This window comes from Pezoporus wallicus, unplaced genomic scaffold (genome assembly GCF_028554395.1).
Source record: "Pezoporus wallicus isolate ANWC-B61680 ecotype Strahan unplaced genomic scaffold, APGP_CSIRO_Pwel_v1 scaffold_3294, whole genome shotgun sequence".
In the NCBI taxonomy this organism is placed as follows: domain Eukaryota; kingdom Metazoa; phylum Chordata; class Aves; order Psittaciformes; family Psittacidae; genus Pezoporus; species Pezoporus wallicus.
In genome coordinates this window covers 13779969-13802710 of record NW_026635478.1, presented here as the reverse complement: position 1 = coordinate 13802710, position 22742 = coordinate 13779969, and the positions used below count along the sequence as shown (strand labels likewise).

Here is a 22742-nt window from a genome sequence, read left to right as displayed (position 1 = left end):
AATATCTTCCGTTGAAAGGGATATTTGTTTCTTGTAGAACATCATGCAATGCATTTCTGCCTACCTTGAACGATATTTTCAATGACCACCTCTCAAACCCTGGAGGGAAAGCTTTCTGGTAGTGTCTAAACACTGTTACTTGATCCTCTGTAGGGAGATGTACAAGCAATTGTATGCATTGTTTTTCTAAACAGGATACCAGAGTAACTTTTTTGGAGAGATTTTCTTCCAGTGTTCTCTTGTATTCAGAGTACTATCAGTTTGGGTTGTGGCTTTTTGGGGAGTTGCAGGGGTTGGTTTGTTTGGTTTTTTTTTGTGGTTTTCTTGTTTTCAACTCTTAAGAGAGAAGTTTTTCCCCAAATAACAGAAACCAACTCCCATCCAGTACCTTGCCATTACAGGTAGGTATCACAAAGCCCTGTTACGAATTTACCAAGCTTCAAACAAAGCCAGTCAGTGTGTTCAGCTAAAGACCTTTCATGGAGTCTACCTGCAACTTTCTCTGAGATTTATTCCAAAGCACTCCTGAAAGAGGCACAAATGGATCCAGTAAATCTTGGGCATAGAAAGTCTCTTGGCCATCTCCTGTGGGGTATACTTCAGGGTTTGCTTTGACCTCTATGAACTGTTTGATCTTTATTTGGGTGGTCTTGAGGTGGGAGGTACATGTGTGAATCTGATGACATGGACCTGAGATGCACATGCCTTTTAAGATGGGGAAGGGGAGCAAGAGAATTTCAGGAACATTGCCACTGAGTAAAGATAAAGAAACATCCCGAGACAGTCTCTTTTTTTTTTTTAATCATTACAGGTGAGATGGAAAAGCTGTACAGGCATACCACTGAAACCCAAAGAACTAATCAAAAGGTGAAGTTACACGGCTGATCTAAGAACCAACACTTTTAAAACATGTGGATGCCCTGCAGCCTCCACCTCCTGCTCTGTTTATTTGCTGTCAGGTTAGTGAGCAAAAGTGGTTCAGCACAGGGTCCGATGTGTGGCAGGGCTGTGAGCAAAGCAGCACTTCCCCATCTGGCACTGGCAAAGTTCAGTTGGCTCAGCTGGGATAGCTGCACCATTGAGACAGTGTGCTGTATGTTTTGACACACACGTTAGCTGATAACCTGATAAAAGGGGGAAAAAGCACAGCTCATGGATTTAGTCAGGGTTTTTACACAGCTTTCCACAGCAATGGAAGATCTGACAGCTGTCCTGAACAAGCTAAGTACAGCACTGAAGTCACCTTGCTCCCCCAGCCTGAGCCACCCCAGAGGCACAGACAAATGTAGGGGAGTGCTATCTGTATCTTTCTGGTGATAGCAAATCTGTCTGAGACACGAGAAATGCTCTGATAAACTGCAGAAAGCAAGCAACAAGCACCCAAGCCTTGATTACAGCCTGTCATCAAGAAAAGCACCGAATTTGGGGGGGGGGGGGGGGGGGGGGAATATTACAAGAGGCTTAGTATTTAATGCTCTAAAGTTGTAAATCCACAACAAATCCTCCTGAGTTTAAATATGCCTAAGACATATTTTAACTTTTTTTTTTTTTTTTTTTCCCAAATGCCATCTTATGCTCCCAAACAAATAAGCTGCACTGTTACATTTGCTTTCTCAGGATTCTGCAAATGAGGTTGCATCCAGTGCCTCGAGTGCTCTTCTGGCATCACAAAAGCTCTTTCCAATAAATAGTAAGCAAACCATTTATTTGTATTTATCTCCCCTTTTAAAATCAAATAACCCAAAAGTGTCCAGCAGATTAAAGCAGATTTAAGCAGTATCTTTTTCATGGGTGGCAAAAAAAAAGTTTGCCCTAAAATTATTCATGTTACTGAGGCATAATTTTACCACTTAAAAACAGAATGGCCCTGGAAAGGTTTCAATAACAAGAAAAAAGAAATACACCTCCCCAGTTGTGCACACAGTCTCTGAACAAAAAAAGTAGCTACTGTGATCTACCTAAATGTAAGTTTTTCTTCTTGTTGTTATAGATTTAAATTAAGTAAAGACTTATCCAGCGTGGAAACAAATTATTTTTTCTCCAGTGGTGCCTTTTTGTTTTACTACCAGAGTCTGCACACACCTTGGGATCACTTTCTTGCTTGTCTCTTATAAAACTGGTGTGAAGACTAAATATTACTGCACTTGGAAAACTTGGTCAAAAGCCTGCCCCCCTTTTTGAAAAAAACAAGACTGTTAATGAAAAACCACTACAGTCCCCATGGGGGAATAAATAAATAAAATCCCAGCTTATCACATGAAATGGAAGTTTTATAAACACCTTTTGAAGGAAAGAAAACAAGTAGCAGCTGTAATATCACTTACTTTCAGGAGAGAGTTCTCACTGCAAATGTGAACTCCTACAGACAGTGGATGGGAAGAGGAGAGCCATGCACAGAAATTAAACTTGACCAGTCGTCCCTTCCAGGCCAGGCAAATAAATGTCTGATTACACTACATTCCCAGAGCGTGGTGCTTTACTGGCAGCAGTGCTGCCACCATGATATGGAAAAACAGCCTTTAGAAACGAAAACAAGCTGTATCAGTAAAAGTGCACTTTTGCAGATAACTGCTTCTACAGCTAGGACTTCTGCTGGCACAGCTATGTCAGTCACGGGTCACACTTCGTCACAGAGCTCCCAGACAGAGCTGTGCCAGCAGAAGTTTGCCATACAGACCTGGTGGGGAAACTCAACGGTGACTAAAATGAATGTGCAAAGTTCTGTGGTTTCCATACTGCTGCCAAACTCTGTTTTTCTAACTGTCTGGTGATGGGTTGTCTTACTTCAGTGCTGGTGGCACATTAGGACCTCAGCTTTCCAAAGACGGAAGAAACCTAAAGTTAGTTCAGGAATGTGGCAATACCTATCAGCCATTTACACTGCACTTTATCCTTCAATTAAATATACAGACTGAACTGGAAAGAGTGCCTGTAGGAAGAAAAGATGAAATGGAATAAATTAAATTCTGCTGTGCTTCAGCACTCAGACAGCCCTTGCTTTTAGTACTAAGAGAACAAAACTGAAAGTGTTTAACGGGATTTATTTAGCAGACAGCAGAGCACTGCAAAATTGCCACTGTTCAGTTAAACTGAACAGTCAATCTGTAACGGGGCTTTTGTCATCTTCAATCACCTTTGAAGACAGGGAGCAAGGAGATTTAACACCCGAGTTGATGCTCTGACATAAGTTCTATTTGGATGAAGGAGGCTGTGTTTCAGAAAAGCAATGTTTGGCAGTACAAATTTCACCGTCGCTTCTTATTTTGACAGGGAAATAAAATCACGGGCAGTGCTGTATTTTTAAATGCCATGCTCAACCTCATCAGAGGTTTTTTGCCCTCCAAATTGGGATACAGCTTCTAGGAATTCCTTGGGTTGTGCCACAAGAAGACTTTGGTGTTACAAATAATGTATTTTTTAAGGAGGGAAACACCTCAAAGGAATGGCACGGGCTAAAAATAAACACATTGTCATCACTTTCATTATCAACCACGTCTACATACACAGGAAGTATAACCATGAGCGACTTTGGGATGAGGTGTTTTCCCCTCCAGGTTAGTTTTTGGATGCACGACAGCACGTTTGTGCTCGGTGTCACGGGGAGGGGATGGCACAGGTATGAAATGAATTGTAGCAAACCTTCCCGCTTGGACAAGGCCATCTAAACTTCCTATCAGCAGGCCGGCTCAGGACAAGTTGTAACTCCCCAGAGCAAATGCTCAGCAAGCCTATTCAAAGTTTCAAAAACGGCCTGATAAAACCCTACTTGCCGAAAGATTTCAGAAGGTCAGATAAAACTTGGCGTGGCCATGAAAGGCAGGAAGCAACCAAGCCCTCCGCCATGTTTACCGAAAGTACTTAAGTTTAAAAAGCAAGCCCCAAACTGTTACAAAAACTCAGTGTTTAGGTGCGTTGTTTTATCTGCAAGCACCACCGCCTGAGCTGGAAGCCCAGCTTTTATTGCAGGTGCCATCCCTGCCTGTCTTCCTCGTATGGGACTGCTGTGGAGTACCAGGAAAAAGCGTCCAGACCTCTGCCTTCCCCAAAAAACATCCCCCAAGCTTCTCTGTGGGGTCACCAGGTGAATGTCCCACCATGGGATGCTGGCCAACGCAGAAGGGACTGGGGCCAAGTGCTTATCCCATGGCCCGGGTTCACCCCACTGCCCCAAGCCTGGGCTATGTGGTGACCTGACATCCCAAAAGCAACTCGGGGGGGCGGCTGCCAGTGCCGCCGCGGCCCAGCCTCCAGGGACCCCCGCTTACCTGCTCACGGGGAGAACCCTCCGGGTCGCCCCTCGCCGCGAATAAACCCGCAGCCGCCCCCGCCCCGGTACACACGGATCCGTGTCCGGGAGGGCTCAGAGCGGCGGCTGCGAGGCGGCCCAGGCCGCGGCGGCAACCCCGGGTGCTGGCCCCGGTGCTGGCGGGGCCCGACATGGCGGCGCGGGCCCGCTCCCCGCCCCCCCGCGCCCCGCCAGGCCCCGTCGGGCCGCGGCACTCACCTGCATCCGGCGCGGCGGGGCGGCGGGGCCGGCGGCGGCGGCAGGGCGGCGGCAGGGCGGCGGCGGGCAGCAACGACATGCAGGCGGCGGCCCGCCGGGAAGCGGGACCGGGCCGAGGACGGAGCCGCGGGGCCGGGGCTCGGGCTGCGCGGAGGGCGGATGAGACGGAGCAGGGGGCGGGCACGGGGAGGCGGGCGGCGGGGCGGTGGCGGGGCCGGCGGGTGGGCGGAGAAGCTCGGGTACACGGCGGGCCCTGTCAGCGCTCGCAGCCGGGCTCAACACCTGCCCGCGGCGGGGAAGGGAGCACCGCCGACCCGGGGGACACCGGCCTAGGTTGGGACGGCACCCCGGTTTTACCTAATGATTGTGGTAGCGGCAGCCAGGAGCCCTCTCCGGAGTGGGTGCCGAGGAAGTGGTGGTCCACAGGTGGGAGCCCCGTTCCTGGGAAATGCCTTTCAGTGCCCAGATTTCAGTTGTAGAGAGCCATGTGAGACAAGGGATGCTCTTCTAGGCAGCTGAAGCAAGGAGGCACAGGTAAATATCAGAAGTCTGTCTTCCCCCCAGACACACCGAAATCCTTGTGGTGGCCGTTTCCATGTTCAATGAGGAGGAATGTGGGCCTACCGAGAGGGAGAAGTGGATTGAAGGCTAAAATAAAAGCATCAGTGAGGAGTGGAGAGGTCATGTAGATCTTTGCCTGTTGGCCTGTGGGGCAGCCCTGTGCTGGGGATATGAATAAATCACCAGTAAAGTGGAGGGAGGCAGCTGGGTCATAGATCCAAGAGCTTTTTGATTCAAACTTGCTTTCTACTTCAGCTGCCTGGAGTCATGCTGGCCCGAAGAAGGTCGTTTATGCTGAGAGAGCAGGAAGTGCAGAAGGAGCGAGGGGCTTTGATAGGAAATGGGCTGCAGAGTGAGTGAGTAATCAGGAATGGGAGCCCATATTTCCCTCCCAGGTCCAAAATCCATGACCCACATCAGGACTTTGTGTCTAACAAGTTGGAGGCTCACAACGGGATTAGCGAGTTGTGGAGGAAGGCCATGGAGGATGCAGGTTGCTACCTGATCACGGGTGCATATTAAACGGTCACGCAGCGAGTCTTGCATTACATGTGCCATCACTACAGGAAACACATACCTAACACCCAGCAGAAAAAAAACCCTTCCCCAAAACCCGTTCTGCCTTTGTGCTTTAAATAACACTTCTTCACTCCTCAGTGAGACTTTCTAACAGAGGAGTTGGGTTCTTTTTGCTCCTGTTACCCTCACACCTCTCCGTTTCGATCCGTTCCCAGGAAATTGAGTGTATAGTTACATTGGATGAACATATCAGTTTCATTACAACTTGTTTTACGTATGCTCATACATCTGATTGACGCTTAACTGTTCTAGTTTAAGCGGCTCCCTGCCGTATCAGGGAATGAGACATAACTGACAGCTACTGTCTCTTTGCAGCGCATGAAGTCCTTACAGAGGCAATGTGAATCATCCCTCACCACAAGAAAACACCTAGCATCATTGACAGTCAGATTTCTTAAAATATTTCCAAACAAACCAATGGATAAGGCGAGCCTGAGCTCAGAGTTTGGATCAGGAATGATCTGACTGAATTTAGGACACACATTTATCAGGTAGGGCAATGAAACCACTGGAGGTGGGATGTTTCTAGTCCAAGGCATGTCAGTGTGGCATAGAAAGATCTCCTTTAGTGAGTGTGCCTATAGCAAGAGGTGGGATTATAGTTTACAGCACCTATCTGAACATTTTAGGACTCAGTTAAACCAAGTCCTTCACACATAGGTGTGTGGATCAGGCAGGTCTTTTCCCATTTGCAAATGAACAAGAGTGATGTCAGGCAGAAAACCTCTCTCTTGAGTTTCCTGGGACTCACAGCAAAAAACGTTTAGGGGGAAGCAGCCAAGATGAACCCACACGGATGTTTATTTCAGATAGAAACATGCCAGTTTTTTAGGGAAGTGTCTCTGTCTCTCCCTCAGGAGAGGCTGCCCTGTTGGGCATCTCTGGGGCAGGCCGTGCCCACTGAACACCGTCTGAGCACAGACGTCTGCTGTGTTCAGCCCCAATTTGTACTGAGGCCGCATTTGCGGCCGGTTAAGAACCGTGCTGGAGACTTTTAATCAGGCTCCCACACCTGGCATAGGGCACAAGCCGGAAAGGGGGATCGGCGGAACGGTGGGCCCCGGTGGTGGCGGACGGGGGGCGTCCTGCGGGTGATGCCGCAGGGACTTCCGGTTACCACTGGAAGCACTCGACCCCACCTCCGGGGGACGCTTTCCGCGTTGCACCACGGTGGCGGCGCAAGATGGCGGCGCACGCTGGCCGCTGCCTCTGTAGAGGTGAAGGGGCCTCGCGGTTTCTCTCCGCCGGGAAGGCGTGTCGGCTAGTGGCTCTTTTCTTGTTTTAGCCGGCGGGTTTCCCCTTGGCCGTGGTATAGGGCGGCTCTGAGGGATGGTGGGGTGTCAGGGCGGGAACTGTGAGGCGAGGGAGCCTTATCTGAGGTGGTGTTTGCTTTTCCCTCACAGTACTGGCGCCTCATCGCGGGTGGATCATCCCTGGGCTTGACCGGCGCCTCGCTGCCGCCTCTGCCATGGTGAGCGCCGCGGCGCCTGTCCGGCTCTACGCTGCGGCCGCGAAGTGAGTGTGTCTCCTTCTGTCCGAAGTGGCTGTTGTAGCCCTCGGGGGTCTTTAAGTGGTGGCTGGGGAACGTGTGTGGTTTCGGTGTCTGCAGCGTTGCTGTCACAGCCGAGCTGGCCTTGGTGGCATCCTGCAAGCTGCCAGCTCTTGAAGAGACAATCTGGAGAGAAGCGTTCTGAGCTAGACTCGGAGGGAACGTTTTGTGTTACTCTTGTAATAATAAGTGTAACACTTTTACTTGATATTTTTGTTGTGTGCTTTTGGAGGGTACAGTTGAATTACAGCTCAAGGAGTAGTGACAGTACAAAAGCTGGTGTGCTTATGGAGCTGGCTTCAAATAGTTCCTCTTCTTGCTTTAAGTTGCCTTTTATTGTTTAATTTGTTGTCACTTTAACATTACAATATAAGTGGGAAAAAAAAAATTACCCCTGCGTACTGGAGAGTTAAGTGTGTTTGTATCCCAAGTGTTCTGAAGTGTTGGAGAGTCGTTCACCATAGTTACTAGAGGAATGGAGTAGCTGACTATTACTTTATTTTATTTTTTTTAACTTGATTTGGGAGCCCTTGAAAATAGGGAGAAGAATAAGGATTTGGGCTGTTGTTTGTTAACTCCATGCTAAATGATACAGGAAGGGGAGGAGAAACCTTTTCAAGAAAGTAGGGCTGCTGTCATCTACTATAATACTATGGAAACCCCTTCAGATGTGGCTTCTTCTCATTATCAAGAAGGTGGGTGGGAGTTGTTCAGTTCAGAAGCAGCTTGGGCACAGTGCCTGCTACCAGCTCATGTGAAAGCAAGACCTGTGAAAGCTGGTGTGTTTATCTTCAACTGGTTTTGCTCTCATACAGCAAGAAGTCCTTAATTTGGTTTGGTGCTGCACAAGTGTGGCGGTGTTGTTTGAGAAGCTTAATTGCTTTCAGAGCTTTTGGTTTCTGAGGGTTTGATTTCTGTCTTGACATCTGAGACAAGTAATTGGGATGAGTTTAGGGATCCTGTTCATCTTTGTGTGGGACCTCATTAACTAATTGTTACTTAATAAGTGACATATAGCAATATATACTTTTTTCTCAAGGAATACGTGCCAAACCCATCAGTTGATGATCTAACAATATTTTTTGTCAGACCTGCAAACAGAAGCTCACAAAAGACCAAGAAGGAAGAGACAAAAAAGAAGCAAGTACCCAGGAGGCGGCCACTGATGACTAAGCCTGTGGATGATGTCTACTTGACGTGGCATTATGAGCGCCCATCCTATGAAGTGGAAAAGGCTGTGGGGATGCTAAAGAAATTTCAGGAACTGGACTTCACTTACCCCAAACAGTTTGTCTATATTAATGTGTTCCTAGATATGGCACTACCGAAGAAGGTACGTTGGAAGTGTTAACAAATGTTGATACTTTTATTTTATAAACATGGGAAGTGTGCATAAGTCCATAAGTGCAGAGCAGATGCTGCAGTTGTTCTTGGCTGCCTCTTGCAGTTACTCTGATTGTCAGAATAATGGTGGCTTTTACGGCTGGCTTTGTGCCTTTATACATGTATAATTGTCTAACATTCCTCATGCTTCTGAGGTGAAGATAGCACCACTGGGGGTTTTGAAAACAGGCTGTTAATGTGACTGAAATCCATTTATGGACAGAACTGATCAAACTAAGGTTTATATCTCTTCAGGCTTTCTGCTTAAAGATGTGTTCCCAAAATCATGTATGTGTTTTGTTCTGGGATGATTGTTACTGATTGTCCTTACTATTGTAAAGACAAGCTTCTTCCTGTTTCTGTCTGTCACCTTGTTTTGATTTTTTTTAAAAAATAATGTTCCTTGAAAATACGCGATCACTTGTTTGCCTATGACCTGTCTGACTTCGAAGTTGTCAAGCACTCTTCAGTCTTTCCCTAAATCCTCTGCTTCCCTGATAAGTAGAAAATGGGCCACTTGAGAGTTGGTTTCTTCACATGTGTAATTAAACATCTCTTTGATATACCAGGAGTCCCTTTGAGCTAGAAAATAAGTTCATGCTTAACAAAATGCAGAGCTCTTGCGCCTGCTTTCAGGGGCCATGTGATGTTCTTATGGCTCTGTGACAGACACATGAGGTTTGTGTTGTCTGTTGCATGAGAATAGGCATTTAATAAGGTGCAACTACAGCACCTCAATGTTTGTTATTCACTGCACCAAAGCCTGGTAGCAATCCTGCCCTGGAGTCACTGACCCCAGCAAGCTCCAGCATAATTAATTCATGTCACTTGTGTTTAGTCTTGAGAATATACTGGACATAAAAAAGCAGTCAAGTCTTGCACCTTGTGCTTGTTTGATATGACCTCTATGCAAGGAGATTGTGGGTAAGTTTGCTGTTTAGGGGACCAACTCCATGCAGTTGTGTGACTTGCCCTTAAGTCATGGTTATTACTATTTTTTTTTAATTTGTTTTAATATTTTTCTTTCTTATTAGAAAAAAGTGGAACCATTTACAAGCACTGTTCTTCTTCCATATCGCTTTTCAGATCAAACGAATAAGGTCTTGGTTTTCACAGAGGTGGGTAAGACTGAATTACTTGCTTTATATTCTTTCTGTATCTAGCATGCTTTTTCAGCACAACAAGTACTATGCCTTTTGTCAAGAAGACTCTGTGGACGCTTTACACAATTCTTAAGTCTGTCTAGGATTCGTCTTCAGCAGCATCTTAATGTATTAATAAGCACCTTAAAGGATTTTCATCTTGATAGGTTTAAGTATACATAGATGATTCTAGCAGTGCACTTTGGAAGTAAACATCTGCATAGATGTGACTAAGGAAGAGACAATTAAAGATCATTTACAGAGTAGAACCTTTGTGACCTTTTTATAATACAGGCAAATGGTTTAGCGTAGCAGCTATGTCCAACCATCCTGTTCTAAGCCTTAGTAGGCAGTGTGGATTAGAAGTAGGTATTATTCAGGCATATACACTTAACAGGATGTGTTTAGGGGAGAAGGGGAAAGTAACTCCTCTTCATAAACCCTAAACAATTTAGCATCCCTTTGCCCTGAACCCTTTTTCTGCTCTCCTAGGAGTTCACTAATGTGAAATGGTGTGGAGAGCAGCTGCAGCATTTGCACGAGACCAGTTTCAGCCTCTGCTGCTGTTATTTGCCAGTTAATAATTCTAACAGAATAGACCTGCACACATCTGTATAAAACTTTGCTAGAGAACTGGCACAGATTTAGCTGACTACCCTTTAGGCTTCAGTTTTGTAAAACTGTGTAACTGAGCTACAAGCGGAGAATCCTCCTACAGAATGGATTCAAGTAGAGAAGACCCAAGCATGCCAGGTTCTTTGGTGCTGTATCACAACCTTTGCTCTTCACCCAAATTCATATGGGGTAAGAGATGCCATGCTGTGTGAAGGCGTATGTGCAGAAAAAGGTTGAGCAACAGAAACACACTGCTTTGGGATGGAAGTATGGAGCTTTTCAGTTTATTCATGTAAGGAAAACTTGATTCTGGCTTTGCATCGCGTAAATCTGCTTGTATCAAAAGCTTGAGCCAAAGTTTTTACAAAACTGATGCTTTTTCCCACATTTCAGACTATTAAAAGCAAAACCTTGTAGAGGACAGAGAAGATTAACTTCTAAGTGCTCTTTGAAGCCTAAGTGTAACAGCGCCTTTAGGAGCTGGAAAGCATTACTTTACAGTGGGTTTTAGTAGTATGTTTTGAGCTTTTCTTTAAGCTTAGAGTAAGATGTTGGGTCCATCCGGTCAATGGTTCATTGTCATTTCCAAGGGATGGAGGTGGGAGAGAAAGGGCTTTTGATAGAGCACCTCAGCAAATGGAATGGGCTTTTCTCCACTACAAGCTGAATAAAGGCTTGTCTTCTATTCTTACTGGGATGTGGAGTAGAGTTGTTTTGCTGTTATGTTAAATCACCAGCATTAGATATTTTTGGTCCCTGATTGCCTCAAATCATCCTTCTTAGCCTGTAAATAGCCTGGTTTTATACCCAGTTGTTCAAGATAAATCACCTGTTCAGTGCTGTTGATATGGACTAGTTGGTAGTACAGATGTTATTGATTTTTTTTTAAATTTTTTTTTCTCTCGACAGAATGAGCAAGAAGCAGAAGTAGCTCGAGCAAATGGAGCTGCTGTTGTGGGAGGAGTTGAATTAATCAAATGGGTATTTTTTTACTTTTTTTTTGTTTGTTTTTTATGATTTATATAAATATTCTAACTTAAACAGTGGTTGAGCAGGGGAGGGAATAAGGAACCTCATGTCCAATGAACTCTGGCTTGAAGTTAGCAGCCAGTAAGAAGAGTGAGAGATGGGTTTCTATGCTTGGATATGCTTGTAGGTCAGCTTGTGTACTGAGGTAATTTATTGTGTTCCTAAATGTATTTAGTTGTTTTTATTGTAGATTTTGGAAGATGAAATCCAAGTGGACTCTTACATAGCTGTTCCTGAAATAATACCTAAGCTAATACCATTAAGGAGCAAACTCAGACGGAAATACCCAAATACAACAAAAAGTAAGAAGCAGTTTGCTCTTACAAATCTCAAATACTGAACAAGATACCACTCTAGAGGTGACCCCAGAACTTTTTTATGCTTATGTGTAATTAACATTGAGTGTTAGACTGTATGTGACTGAAATACTTGTTTTAGGTAAGAGCAGTTTTAGGAATTTAGAACTGTGTTTTTCTCCCACAGCAGGCACATGTGGGTTTAGAGTCAAGGTAGGTTTGCCTACTAATTGCCTCTATACCTGTTAATCCTGAGGAACCTTAATAGTATTATAAAAATACTCAGGAAGGCCGAAACAGTTTGCAAAACAGTACTCACTGAGGTAGTTGTGTTGTTGAACTGTTGTGCAATTGTTTGAATCCCAGTTTCATGACTGCTACTGCTCCTTCTGTCCTTTGCTACTCAACAATGGAGTTACTTAAGCTTTAGTATTTTCAGATACAGAGAAAATTAAAAATGTGTGTTTGTCAAACATAGAGCTATGTGAAGCACTGAGTCTTTAACCCTGCCCCATCTGTCTTCATGTTTTCAAAGTGCAGGCAGTGTTTTTAGGCTCCTAAACGTTTGAGACAAACCGATTAACCTGTCCGAAACATTGCAACAGAGAATACTCCAGCTATTTCTTGAAACAAATGAAAGTTACATTATGCCATTATTGTGCAATTTATATGGATTGTAGCTTATCCAAGGCCAGTTTGACTTGGAGCCATCAAAAGATGTATGGGAGAGGAAATGCTGGTATTAGAAGCAATGGAGTGATGGTATAAATCTGTCACATGAGCCTTGGCAGCTGTGATAAGAAACAGCTCTCTTGACTTGTGGGAATAGCTGGATTGGGCCAGTGTGTTCCGTGTTGTGTTTAACCTTGCTGTTATGCACTTGTAGACTTTGTTTTCAAGGAAGACTTGGTGTGTATTCTAAACCTAACTCTAGGTTTTGGTCTTTCAAGCCGGTTTAATAGTGTTAGGTAATAGAGCTTTGTTTTATATATGCACAAACAGGTTCTGTATTTTAAGTGAAACCTTTGTTGTGTTTCCTACTCTATTAGCTCTTCATATCCGCTGATGAAGGAGGAAGGAGGGAAGATAGAAATGATTTAGATAGTGGGTGTGAGGGCATTGTTGTTCATAAAACTACGTTTTTATTAGGTTTAACTGCCTTAATGGAAAGATTTCTCTTTTGACCAATATCACACTTAGCCAAAATGCTAATTTTGGCTAATGCTAATATGCATTTCTGAAAAATGCTAATTTCTCAGAATTTCTCTAATAAGCATTTCTCAGACAACATTTTTGCCTTTTTTTTTTTTTTTTTTAATTAGATTCCCTGGGCCGTGATATTCCCAAAATGCTGCAACTCTACAGAGATGGTCTTGAGTACACAGTACAAGACGAGTGTGTAATCAAGACAAGAATAGCAAGAGTAAGTTGTGTATAGAGTGCTTAAGTTTATTCTACTGAGCAGAGCTGAAGTTAGCATTAAAAGAGGAGAAAAAAAATGTTTTTAATCTTTGTGTTCTTAAGATTTCTAAGTATGTTCTGACCTGTGATGTAAATGGAACTTGTAGGCTTCGTGTCATGGCTTCAGCTGATGTCAGCCCTCTCTGTTGTTGATGTGTGGTCACAGAAGATGGCTCAGCTAAAACTGAGAGCAAAGCAAACCTGATACTAAGAAGTTAAGGATGCCAGGAATGGGATCTGTATTTGCCACTGTATTGTGGCAAGAAGTTGTAATAATGAACAAAATAGAATTAAAAAGGTACTCTTCCTAGTAATCTCCTTGTGAATTGACATCTTAACACAGGCTTTCCTTTCCTCTTTCCCTCCTCAGCAGACTTCTGTGAGCAAAATAAAGCTTATTCAATATTCTTTTAAGTAAATAAACTATGGGTTGTAAGTACATGGTCAATATGTACAGGTGGATCAAAAAGTGTTTGCTTTAACTTAATAATTAAAGACTCATTTATTTTTTATAAGTTTAGATCTGGACTGGAGCAAAAAGCAAGAACTGTTTGCTTTACACCTGGAATATAAAACTAATTTGTACTTTGCTGTCATGGAAGAAATTGAGTTATATAAGAACATATTTTCTGGTGGGGTTTTTTTTCATTTCTTTTCCCTGATCCAAACTGTGTCTTGTCTTCATTCTGTTTTGTCTGTTTGTAATCCTGCCTGATTAAATTTTAGTTTTCCTTTAACTGATAACTGGTACGGAAAGAAAGTGTACAAGATAAGTAACCAATGAAGCTTTATCTGGCGAAGTTAGCGATAAGCAAGTTTATTAATTCTGGGTAGCCGCTCCAAGTTGTGCATGTGAATTTCAAGGGCTTTCTTGTCTATATGATGGTAAAAACTAAGGGATATGGGACTATTCTGCTACAGTGTGTTACATGTTTCACTTTGATACAGGTGGGGGTATCTTTAACTATTTAGTCAGTAAGTTTAATTGACAGTGGGAAATGCCTTGAATCCATAGGTCAGTTGTGGTTTGTAGTATTGTGACTGTATTCTTCAGGTTTTCCTTTGGACTGCTTAAACTTCGGTCACTTTCTACTGTAGGTCAACCTAAAAATACCCCTGCAAATTAAACTTACTGTGAAGTTTCTTCTTGTATAGTAAAGAATAAAAACCAGGTTTTGGATAAAGGTGGATGAAAAGCGCTGATGTATTGACAGTGTTCAGTGCAATTGCAGTTGGTTCTGCTTTGTGTGGTGTCCTGCAGCTGTGGCTTGAGTTTCTGAAGTTCAGACCATGTCTTGTTAGCGATGTAAGATCTTGGTGTTATATTACCTTGGGTTCTGTGTCTGGGCAGCACAGTTCCTGTGGCACTCCAGAAGGTTTGGTGCAGCCACAGATGTCATTGTGCAAGTAAACAAGAGGACCTCATGAATGAACTCTTCATTTTGGATCAGAATTAGTGTGGTGAGTGTTTACTCACACAGAGTTCTTATGTGCTACGTTCAAGTCGCCTGTGTGACAGAGGTGACTCCAGCACTGCACACGCAGTGTGACTTGCTCTGTCACACTTTCATGTGTTGTGTACAGGGGCATTACGTGGTGGTTATGGCTTGTGTAAGAAGTCTCCACACTCTCTAGCTACTACTCTTAACTGACCTAGTTTCCCTACTGTTTGCACAGCAGCGCTGGAAGGAAATGGAGTGCAGGCAAGGCTCTGGGAGGCTGAGAGAGCCTTGAGTGTTATGCATATCAGCTCACCACTAAATCAAGAGCCTTTAAAATTTAAATCTCATCAGTGAGGAAAACAATAATTTGTGAATTACACAGAAGTGTGAAGATCTATTGCTGTATTCCAAACAGTAGTGTAGATGTGTCTGGGAGTCTGCCAAGCTGGCATTACTCAAAGAGATGGTTTCCCTGTAGTGCTGCTGTCTTATGTTGCCTGTTAGTTCAGTTTTGGCCAGTGGCTTGATGTAATGCTGCATTCCCACAGAAGTCAGCAGCCTCAGTGGTGTTGTCGTAGTTGTAATTGCGATGTCTTTGAAAAGCTCAGTTAAATTTAATTAGTAGATCTGAAGTTGAGAAGCTGAGAATGTAAAAATCTTACTCTAAGATGTGGAGCTTAATGCAGACGGGAGACAAACGAGAACACTTGGGATATCTCCTTCAGATTGAAGCTATCTGCAGAGGGCGTTTTTCTAGGGTTTTGACATAAGCCTTGAGTCTAGACAGGGTGCTGTTGTTCATTAAAAAATTTTGTTTGGAACTTTGGAGTCATCTTGAGAAAAATCAGAGTCCAAATGTGACACCAGGAAGGAATTCCAGCATGTCTTCCTATCTGCAGAGAGTTGCCTATGAAGTGGTTTTCTTGTGGAACAGAGTAAGATGGTTTCAGGAGGTGAAACCTTAAGGTTTGTTCTTAAAGATGCCCTTTCTGGAAAGGGACATGTATACAGGGGCACTGTTTTTATTCACGGGGTTAAAAGTATGAAGGGATGTGTACTGAACCAGAGAGATCTCAAACTTGGTGCACAGAATGTGCAGTTGGATGGAAGTAAGAGTTAAGGCAGGAAACAGAAGGGTCAGTTTGCACTGGAAGTAGCATCTGCCTCCTGGCTGTTTGTGGGATTGAAGGCCCCAAGTGCTAGTGTCTCTTCAAAGAGACAAGACACATGGATTCTTAGCTCTGAACTCCTTAAAGGTGCAGGGAAAAGCAGACCCACAGTTGAGGAAGAGCTGTTAAGTCTTGCCATTACAGATGCTTAAGAACTGAAATATATGTATTGGGGGATGAAGGGAATAACACAAAAAGCATAGTTGTCTTTTGGTACATATTTGAGCTGTTCTTTATTTGAAGCACCACATGGAAAAGCTTGCCTGCCAGCAGTGTTATTTCCAACAGTTGACAAGTCCAGGATGAGAGAGAGATTCAGCCATAAGTTATGCATGTTGGAGTTAAAGGTGTTTGTTGTGGTGTAGATGAGTTAGCCTCATCCTTTATAGCCTTTGCATCTGCAGGACTCGCTCTTTTTGGAGGGAGGTTGTTTGAGCTCTTGAACTGGGTTCCTTTCTCTGTTTTGTGTGATGTGTGTGCTCATGCTGCTTCTGCCGTGTAGAACAGCTTTGCTTTGTCTGCTTGTGGGTGTTCTTACTGGCTAATTTCTGGCTTTATTTTCCTGCCCTCTGATTCTTGAAGCATGGAGTTAAACTGCTGACAGTAATCTTGTTTGGCAGAGCATTAATCATTTTGTGTTCATAATTTCTCATATTCTGTCAAGTGTTTCTGCCCTGCCATGACTGCCATTCCCTATATGTGTGTTATACAGGAAATGCCTGGTGGTTAAGTCTGCAGTACCGATTTAGTGCTCTGAATGATCTTTCGATGCGGTTCCCTAAATACAGTTCAGAAAAGCATTTCTCTGTGGTTAAAGCTAGTGTTTTAATAGCAGGACATTTTTTTTATTTGTGTATTTAGCCAGCAAATAGCTGAGTGGCTCTTCTGTGTATTCACTTGCAGTCTTCTGAAGATCCCCTAGAAATTTAGAAGTGTTGAGACTTGATGAATCAGTTTTAAGTGGTCTGTTCTGGGGAAACTTGTGCAGTGCTCAGTATTAAGAGGCAATTTCCTTCTAGGCAGCAGAGTTAGTGGGACACCCCTCTCAAGACAAATATTTTATGTTCCTTTTTAAAACAAAAAAGGAACAAATAGCTTTGCACCTTTTTACAGCACCTTATGCTGCTCTAGAGGGATGTGTTCTAGACTTGAAATGGTAAGATAGGTAACAGTTTCTGTGTTCTGATTATAGTATATGCTGTCATTTTCTAAGGCATTTTGTGATTAGGTTGCATTTATACAAAGTGGACTAGAAACTAAGTGATAGTTGCTCCCTCTGCAGACATGGTTATTCTTCAGGGAAGCTCAGGACTCAAGTTCTTATTTATATATTTCAGATACTGTCTTGTATTGGTTGCTGCAGTCGATCTGAACAGAGTAGCTCGCAGAGCCCTGAAGATCTGGTCCAGAGTAGTTGGTGTCAGGTTGCTGAAGGCTTGAATTCAACTCAGTATCTAAGTGCTGATACACAGTGACTCTGTATACACAGGGATTTACTGTGGAATACTTATTTGGAAGCTGAAATATTTACTTGGATGTGGAAGCTATTTTGAAATGCTGGGAAACCTCTGAGCATTACCTGCTTTCATTATGGAGCTGTTGGCATCTCAAGTAAATGATGGTTTGTGTTCTCTTGAGATGTGCCATGTTTTCTGACTGAATGCAAGTCACTTTGTCCTATTTTCCTGTCTTAACAAATACAGAATATAAATTAATATCTTAATATTTTGAAATGGGTCGGTCTTGTCTTGTAATGTATGATATTTCTAAATCTTTATTAGGAGTTGTAATTTCAGAGCAACTTGCAAATTCTGTCTCTTCTGAATGCTTCTAGACTTGGTTATGGATGAGGAATGTCTACTAGCTCACTGAAATTGTATAATTGAAGTGTTAGATTGGAAGAAAACACTATTCAAACCTTAATTTGAAATAAAGTTTCTAATTAGCAATTGCCAGTTACTTGTTTTGTTTAAATGGCTTCTTTATTTTTAATTCAGTACAGCATGGTGAGTCTGTCACACAGTGAAATGCTCAGCATTAACATGTCTGCTTAATTTATGGGTGATTAAGCACTTTGCAATCAGTGTAACAATGATAAAGACAAATGTCTTCTGGCATGTGTAGCAGAGGAACTGCATTTGGGTTGTAAGTCTGCTGGCAGAGCATAAAGAGATATTAATGGACCAGATCTGTAGGAGAGTAGTCGAGTATGACAGCGTTTCTATTGCAATGTACTGCGCACATTTACAGATGAGATACTAATAAAATCTGCTTATATTACATGGGGAGGTGGCAGAGAGGAAGAGAGAGCACCAATTATACTATATGCTCCCCTGAAATAGAGTTAATTCTGTGAGAAAAATGCTATTTTTAATTCCATAGCTGGAACTTGTAGAAAAAGAACTCGATTTTTCATCCAGGTAAAGATATGTGGATAATATGGGTGAGACCAGACAGCAAATTAAATCAAGCATAGCAGGGCATTATGGCAGCAGAACATTAAGTCTGAGAAATGCATGTTAAGCTGTCCAGGACCTGAGAGACAGGTGAGCCCTGGCTTTGATTCAGGTTGGCATCTGTCTTGATCATGAGTTATATGTTCTTGAGGAGAGTCCAGATGAGATGAACAGCAGTCATGGTTTAAGGGGATTGGTATTTGAGGGAAGATGAAGGTATTAATTTTTTGGCAACTGTGTTGGTTCACTTTATAAGTTTTAAATGATTCATTTGGTTCTCTTTTCAATGCCTTCAATTTTAGATGCCTTTTTTTTTTGTTTGTTTAGTTGATCTGTTTTGTGGTCTTTGACAGCTCTTTATTGAAGCTTCTTTCCTCAAATTCTTTAGTAAGCTTTTTGCAAAAACACTTGTATACATACTTCTTTTTTTTTTTTAAAGACTTTTCGCCTCTTTAAGGCTACCTGTTGTTAGAGAGCTGTGGGGATTTAATGTCATAAGTAGAATTATGGAAAGTTATGATAAGCGTATAACCATGTATAAAATACTTTTTTCTGTGAGTCATTTGGATAAGGCTTTTAATGGGATTTCTAACTCCTTAATGGCACACTTATTCAACAAAAGTTGAATAAATATATACCCAGTGTTTTCAGATTTATTAATCTAGGGTATAAGTATCATCATGGCTAACTTTGCATTACCCTTTTTCAGCTGGATATGCCTACTGAGCAGATAATTGCGAATCTAAAAACAGTTATCAATGATATCTGCACATTCAAGCCATTGGCTTATGGTAAGTAGCTGTTCTTCTAATGACATAGTTGAAGTTAGAGCATATACAACGAAGAAGTTACTGTTCTTTACTGGGTTGTCATTAAATGACCTTGCTGCTTTGTCTGCCTTGGGATAGGAAGAACTGAATTGTGAACTGTAATCACACTGCAGCACTGTGTAAGTGCCTTTGTAAGGCAAGCAGTGCGATGATGTAAAAAACCAAGTTTGCAGGCTTGATGCTTAAGTAGATGAAAACCACACAAGGAAATCCTGATGAGACATGGAGGTATTCAGCATCTGTTGTGCGCTGGTTGACCCTGTTGTGGCTCAACACAAAGAATCCGAACTCAAAATCCACCTGCAGATGCCATGTTAAAACTTGTGCATCAGTTAATATCTATCTGCCTTGCTTGAAGTTGTATCGCAATTTATATTTTTTTATTTATTACAAAGATACTTTTACATTTCTGTTGGGAAAGCTGTTGGGAAAGCAAAAGGAGGAGGTTACAAAGGAATGAAAGGTGTGAATTCTGTGTGTTGTTCTTTGGCTGTGCTCACTATTCTGAGCAAAAAATGTGAACAATTAATACACTGTCTGCTTTTTGTCATAATGAAGTAAACTTTAAATGTCATCTGTTTAGCTGGAGTGGAAATGGAGATTTATGACCACAATTTTGTGGAAGAATAGCCTTGTTTAGGCTAAGAAAACAACTTTTTATCTTAATATTGAATTACTGTCTGCAAAAAACAATCATGCATCTCCTCCAGTGATGCTGTTAATAGTAATTACTGCACAGAGAGAACAGACCGCAAAAGCCAAGTACATGTGCCTTCAGAAGCATTTCAGCCCAAATATAAAAAATAAGGGGGTGGTTGACATGAAATACAAGAAACCAGAAGCAGAAAGTGGTGTTATTTCTGTCCTTACAGAGTTTATATGTGAGCTACACCACCCTAGTTAAGTAAGGATAAGATCTTCTGTTTTTAGTAGCATTTCTACTGATTTTGCAGTATGAAGCTTTATTCTTGTGGCGGGACTCTTACGGGCTTGATTTAAAATACTTGCTGTTTATAGGAAGCAGACATGGTAATTAACACATCTTTGCAGCAATGGAGTCTAGATGTGCTTGCTAACTATCGATTGCTTAGATCAGCTAGTTTTAGATATTTGTTCTTCAGTTTCTTTCAGGCTTTCCATATGTGATATGTAGTTATCACTAATATGGCATTCCCCTGCGAGTCACTTGATCTAATGGAAGACTGAAAATACCACCAGGCAAATGTTCTCAGAATATAATGTAGATCTGTTTAATCCCCCATCAGGAAACCTGACTAATTCCATAGTTTTTCTTGTCAGGAGGTTTCTCTCAGCATCTCATGGAAGGATCCTGAATTAGGAATGGTTTCTTTTGTGCTCTTAGTCATGGAGGAATATTTGGGTGATCAACAAACTTCCCCCCATATCTTGCCAATCAGTACCAATCCTCAAAGTTGAGTTTGTAAGCTGAAATTTTAAACTAACAAGTGTGTGTCCCTTTAACATAGTAGAATAGACCAAACTGTTCTAACTTACTAATACATAGAGAGAAAGCAATGTTCGCCTCACAGGGGAGGGAACATCATGGGACTTATAACAACTAAGGAGACAGTAAGTCTAAGGATGCTGGCCTTCAAGATAGCAGAGTGGCACGCAGCGTGGAGTGAGACTGGCACAGAACAGAAGCAAGGACATCCAACTGCTAACTCAGCACTAGGACCTTGCAAACATGCGCAAACACTGAGGTCATTCAGTAAACACAGTGAGGAAGACTACTGGTGACCGCCAGAGACCCCCACTCAACAAGAAAACACATGTGTAATTAGGATGCAAATATTATAACTAGTTCCTGGAATAACTGTAAATATGCATGAGTATGCTAAATACACGGCTGCTTTGGCAAAGTAATGGGCCTGCTCACCTTTGCAAAACAATTTGCGTATGTGCCCAGCACTGCAATAAAGAATGCTGCTTCCTAAAACTCCAAATCGAGTCTTAGAGTTTCTTCAAACTACTTTTACAGTAACAAGTTCACTTATGTCATGTGTTGGAAGAGTGTGTGTGTGAAGCTTTAACTGTATTTTTCTAAGGAGGAGTGTGTGTGTGTGAAACTTTAATTGTATTTTTCTAAGGCTTGGGAGCACTTTGCTGATGAGGTACTGAAGGAATCATCAAATTACACCTTTTAAAGCACCAGAGTATAGATTGCATTGTGATCCCAGTCTGCTGGGATGGATGTTAAACTTGGAGCTGAACGGATGTGTGTACTTCTATAGTTCTGGTTCTGCTCATGTGCTTGACACAGTGTGCGTTCTAAGATAAATCAGCCTGGAGACATGTAAAGTGGTGTGTAAAGTGTGACCGAGTTGGTGGTCTTTGTTTTCTAGGTCCTTTTGTGCAGAGGTTGGTGATTAGATCTTCCACCAGTGAAGGTTTGCTATTGTACCTTGATGGCCTTCTACCTCAGGTGGAGAAAGCAGAAGAAAAAGTAGAAGAAAAAGTAGAAGAAGAAGATGCAGAAGGTGATGAAGAAAAACATGTCCCGGAATCTGCTAGTACCTGATGTCTTTCCTTGCAGATCTGATGGTCAAGCTTGGAAAGCAGAGGGTGTGATTGAAATCATAATTTATGAAAAGAAAAAAATAAACTTAACTTGAGAATTCCACTTGTAAATTCTGTGTAACAAGAAACATTGTCATAAACAGGAGTCTGTTGTCAAGACTGAAGACATTTAAATTCTTTTTGTTGGTAGCTGAAAGCTGCCAAGTTTGTGTATTGTGGTTTTGTTTTTTTTTTCTTTGCAGGTAACAGTTTTTATTTTAATAAAAGTATTTCTGTAACTTCCGAAGTATTGCTGCTGATTTCCACACTTGCAGCCAAAATGTACCATGCTTTTGTCTTGACTAGGTCCCCCACAGAGCAACTGGTGCAGTTACTGGTGGTAAGCTGCTGTCTAACTTGCCAGTGAAGGAAACTAGGTTTTATTTGCCGTTCCAGCTTTCTGCCAAGTCAAACATGATGTTTCTTTTGAGTTTTTGGTGGGAGTAATGTCTGCATGATGCTCGTGATGTCTCATTTTGTTTTCTTTTGATCTGCATATGTAGATACTGGAAGGGTATACAGAGGATTACTGCTCTGCTGCTTTGAGCCACTGAATGCAGGTTAGTCTTTGTGACAACTTGTAATAGGTAAGGTTTTTCTAAGGAAAAATTAAACGTGTTCTATGGGAGGAGTGATCATGCACCTGGTCTGTGTTACCTTAGTCATCTCCAAGGTGCACTAGGTTCTTGGTCACCTTTGGTTAGCAACTTGCTTAAATTTGTTCCTTTAACTCATAGTAGCTATGCATAGCACTATGATACGGCAGAAAATCTTGATGAAGACTCTTGATTAAAATGGAGGTCTCGGCAATAGCACAGTTTGATATAAATAGAAGATTCCCAATAAATGAGTTTAATACTTGCTGGGGTTTGAGCTTTTAAACACATCAGAAAGATCAACTTGGTTCCATTTTTGTTCTTTTGGGCTGGTTGCTTTGGCACAAACATGAAAACGAAGCCACCAACCCTTTTTCTGCAACAACCAGTCTTGAGTGTGCTTGAAATGTAACCTTACTGTTCTACGGTAGTCGCTGCGCCTTATTTTGCTTACCTGGATTTTCTCCAGCATACTTCTTAAATAGAAACTGGAGAGCAGCATAAATAACCATGATTCTTTCAACTGGTTGTTTAAAAATACGCGACTTAA

At 42.4% G+C, this 22742-nt stretch overlaps 2 protein-coding genes across 5 annotated transcripts in view; one reads left to right on the top strand and one right to left on the bottom strand.

Moving 5' to 3' along the window:
* Positions 1-4628, bottom strand: part of CNOT6L (CCR4-NOT transcription complex subunit 6 like) — a 31980-nt gene extending 27352 nt beyond the window's left edge. Inside the window, exon 1 of one of the 2 annotated variants that reach the window (XM_057428626.1) lies at positions 4505-4628. The gene's annotated coding sequence lies outside the window, so the exon portion shown is untranslated. Of the gene's footprint in view, positions 1-2324; positions 3465-4504 lie in introns of those variants that run through there. The other variant, XM_057428620.1, reaches the window with a different exon arrangement.
* A 231-nt stretch (positions 4629-4859) lies between these two features.
* MRPL1 (mitochondrial ribosomal protein L1) lies at positions 4860-21843 on the top strand. Of its 3 annotated transcripts, XM_057428607.1 has the most exons (10): positions 4860-5038; positions 5321-5421; positions 7048-7159; positions 8283-8526; positions 9611-9694; positions 11243-11314; positions 11553-11664; positions 12981-13081; positions 18896-18977; positions 21383-21843. In XM_057428607.1, the coding sequence occupies exons 2-10, from the start codon at positions 5406-5408 to the stop codon at positions 21556-21558; spliced, it is 999 nt and encodes a 332-aa protein (XP_057284590.1). In that variant the 5' UTR covers positions 4860-5038; positions 5321-5405; the 3' UTR covers positions 21559-21843. The 3 variants fall into 3 exon arrangements, with proteins under 3 accessions (XP_057284590.1, XP_057284581.1, XP_057284573.1); XM_057428598.1 differs by lacking the exons at positions 4860-5038; positions 5321-5421 and adding an exon at positions 6757-6861 and having other exon boundaries at positions 8295-8526; XM_057428590.1 differs by lacking the exons at positions 4860-5038; positions 5321-5421 and adding an exon at positions 6757-6861.
* The last annotated feature ends 899 nt before the right edge of the window (positions 21844-22742 follow it).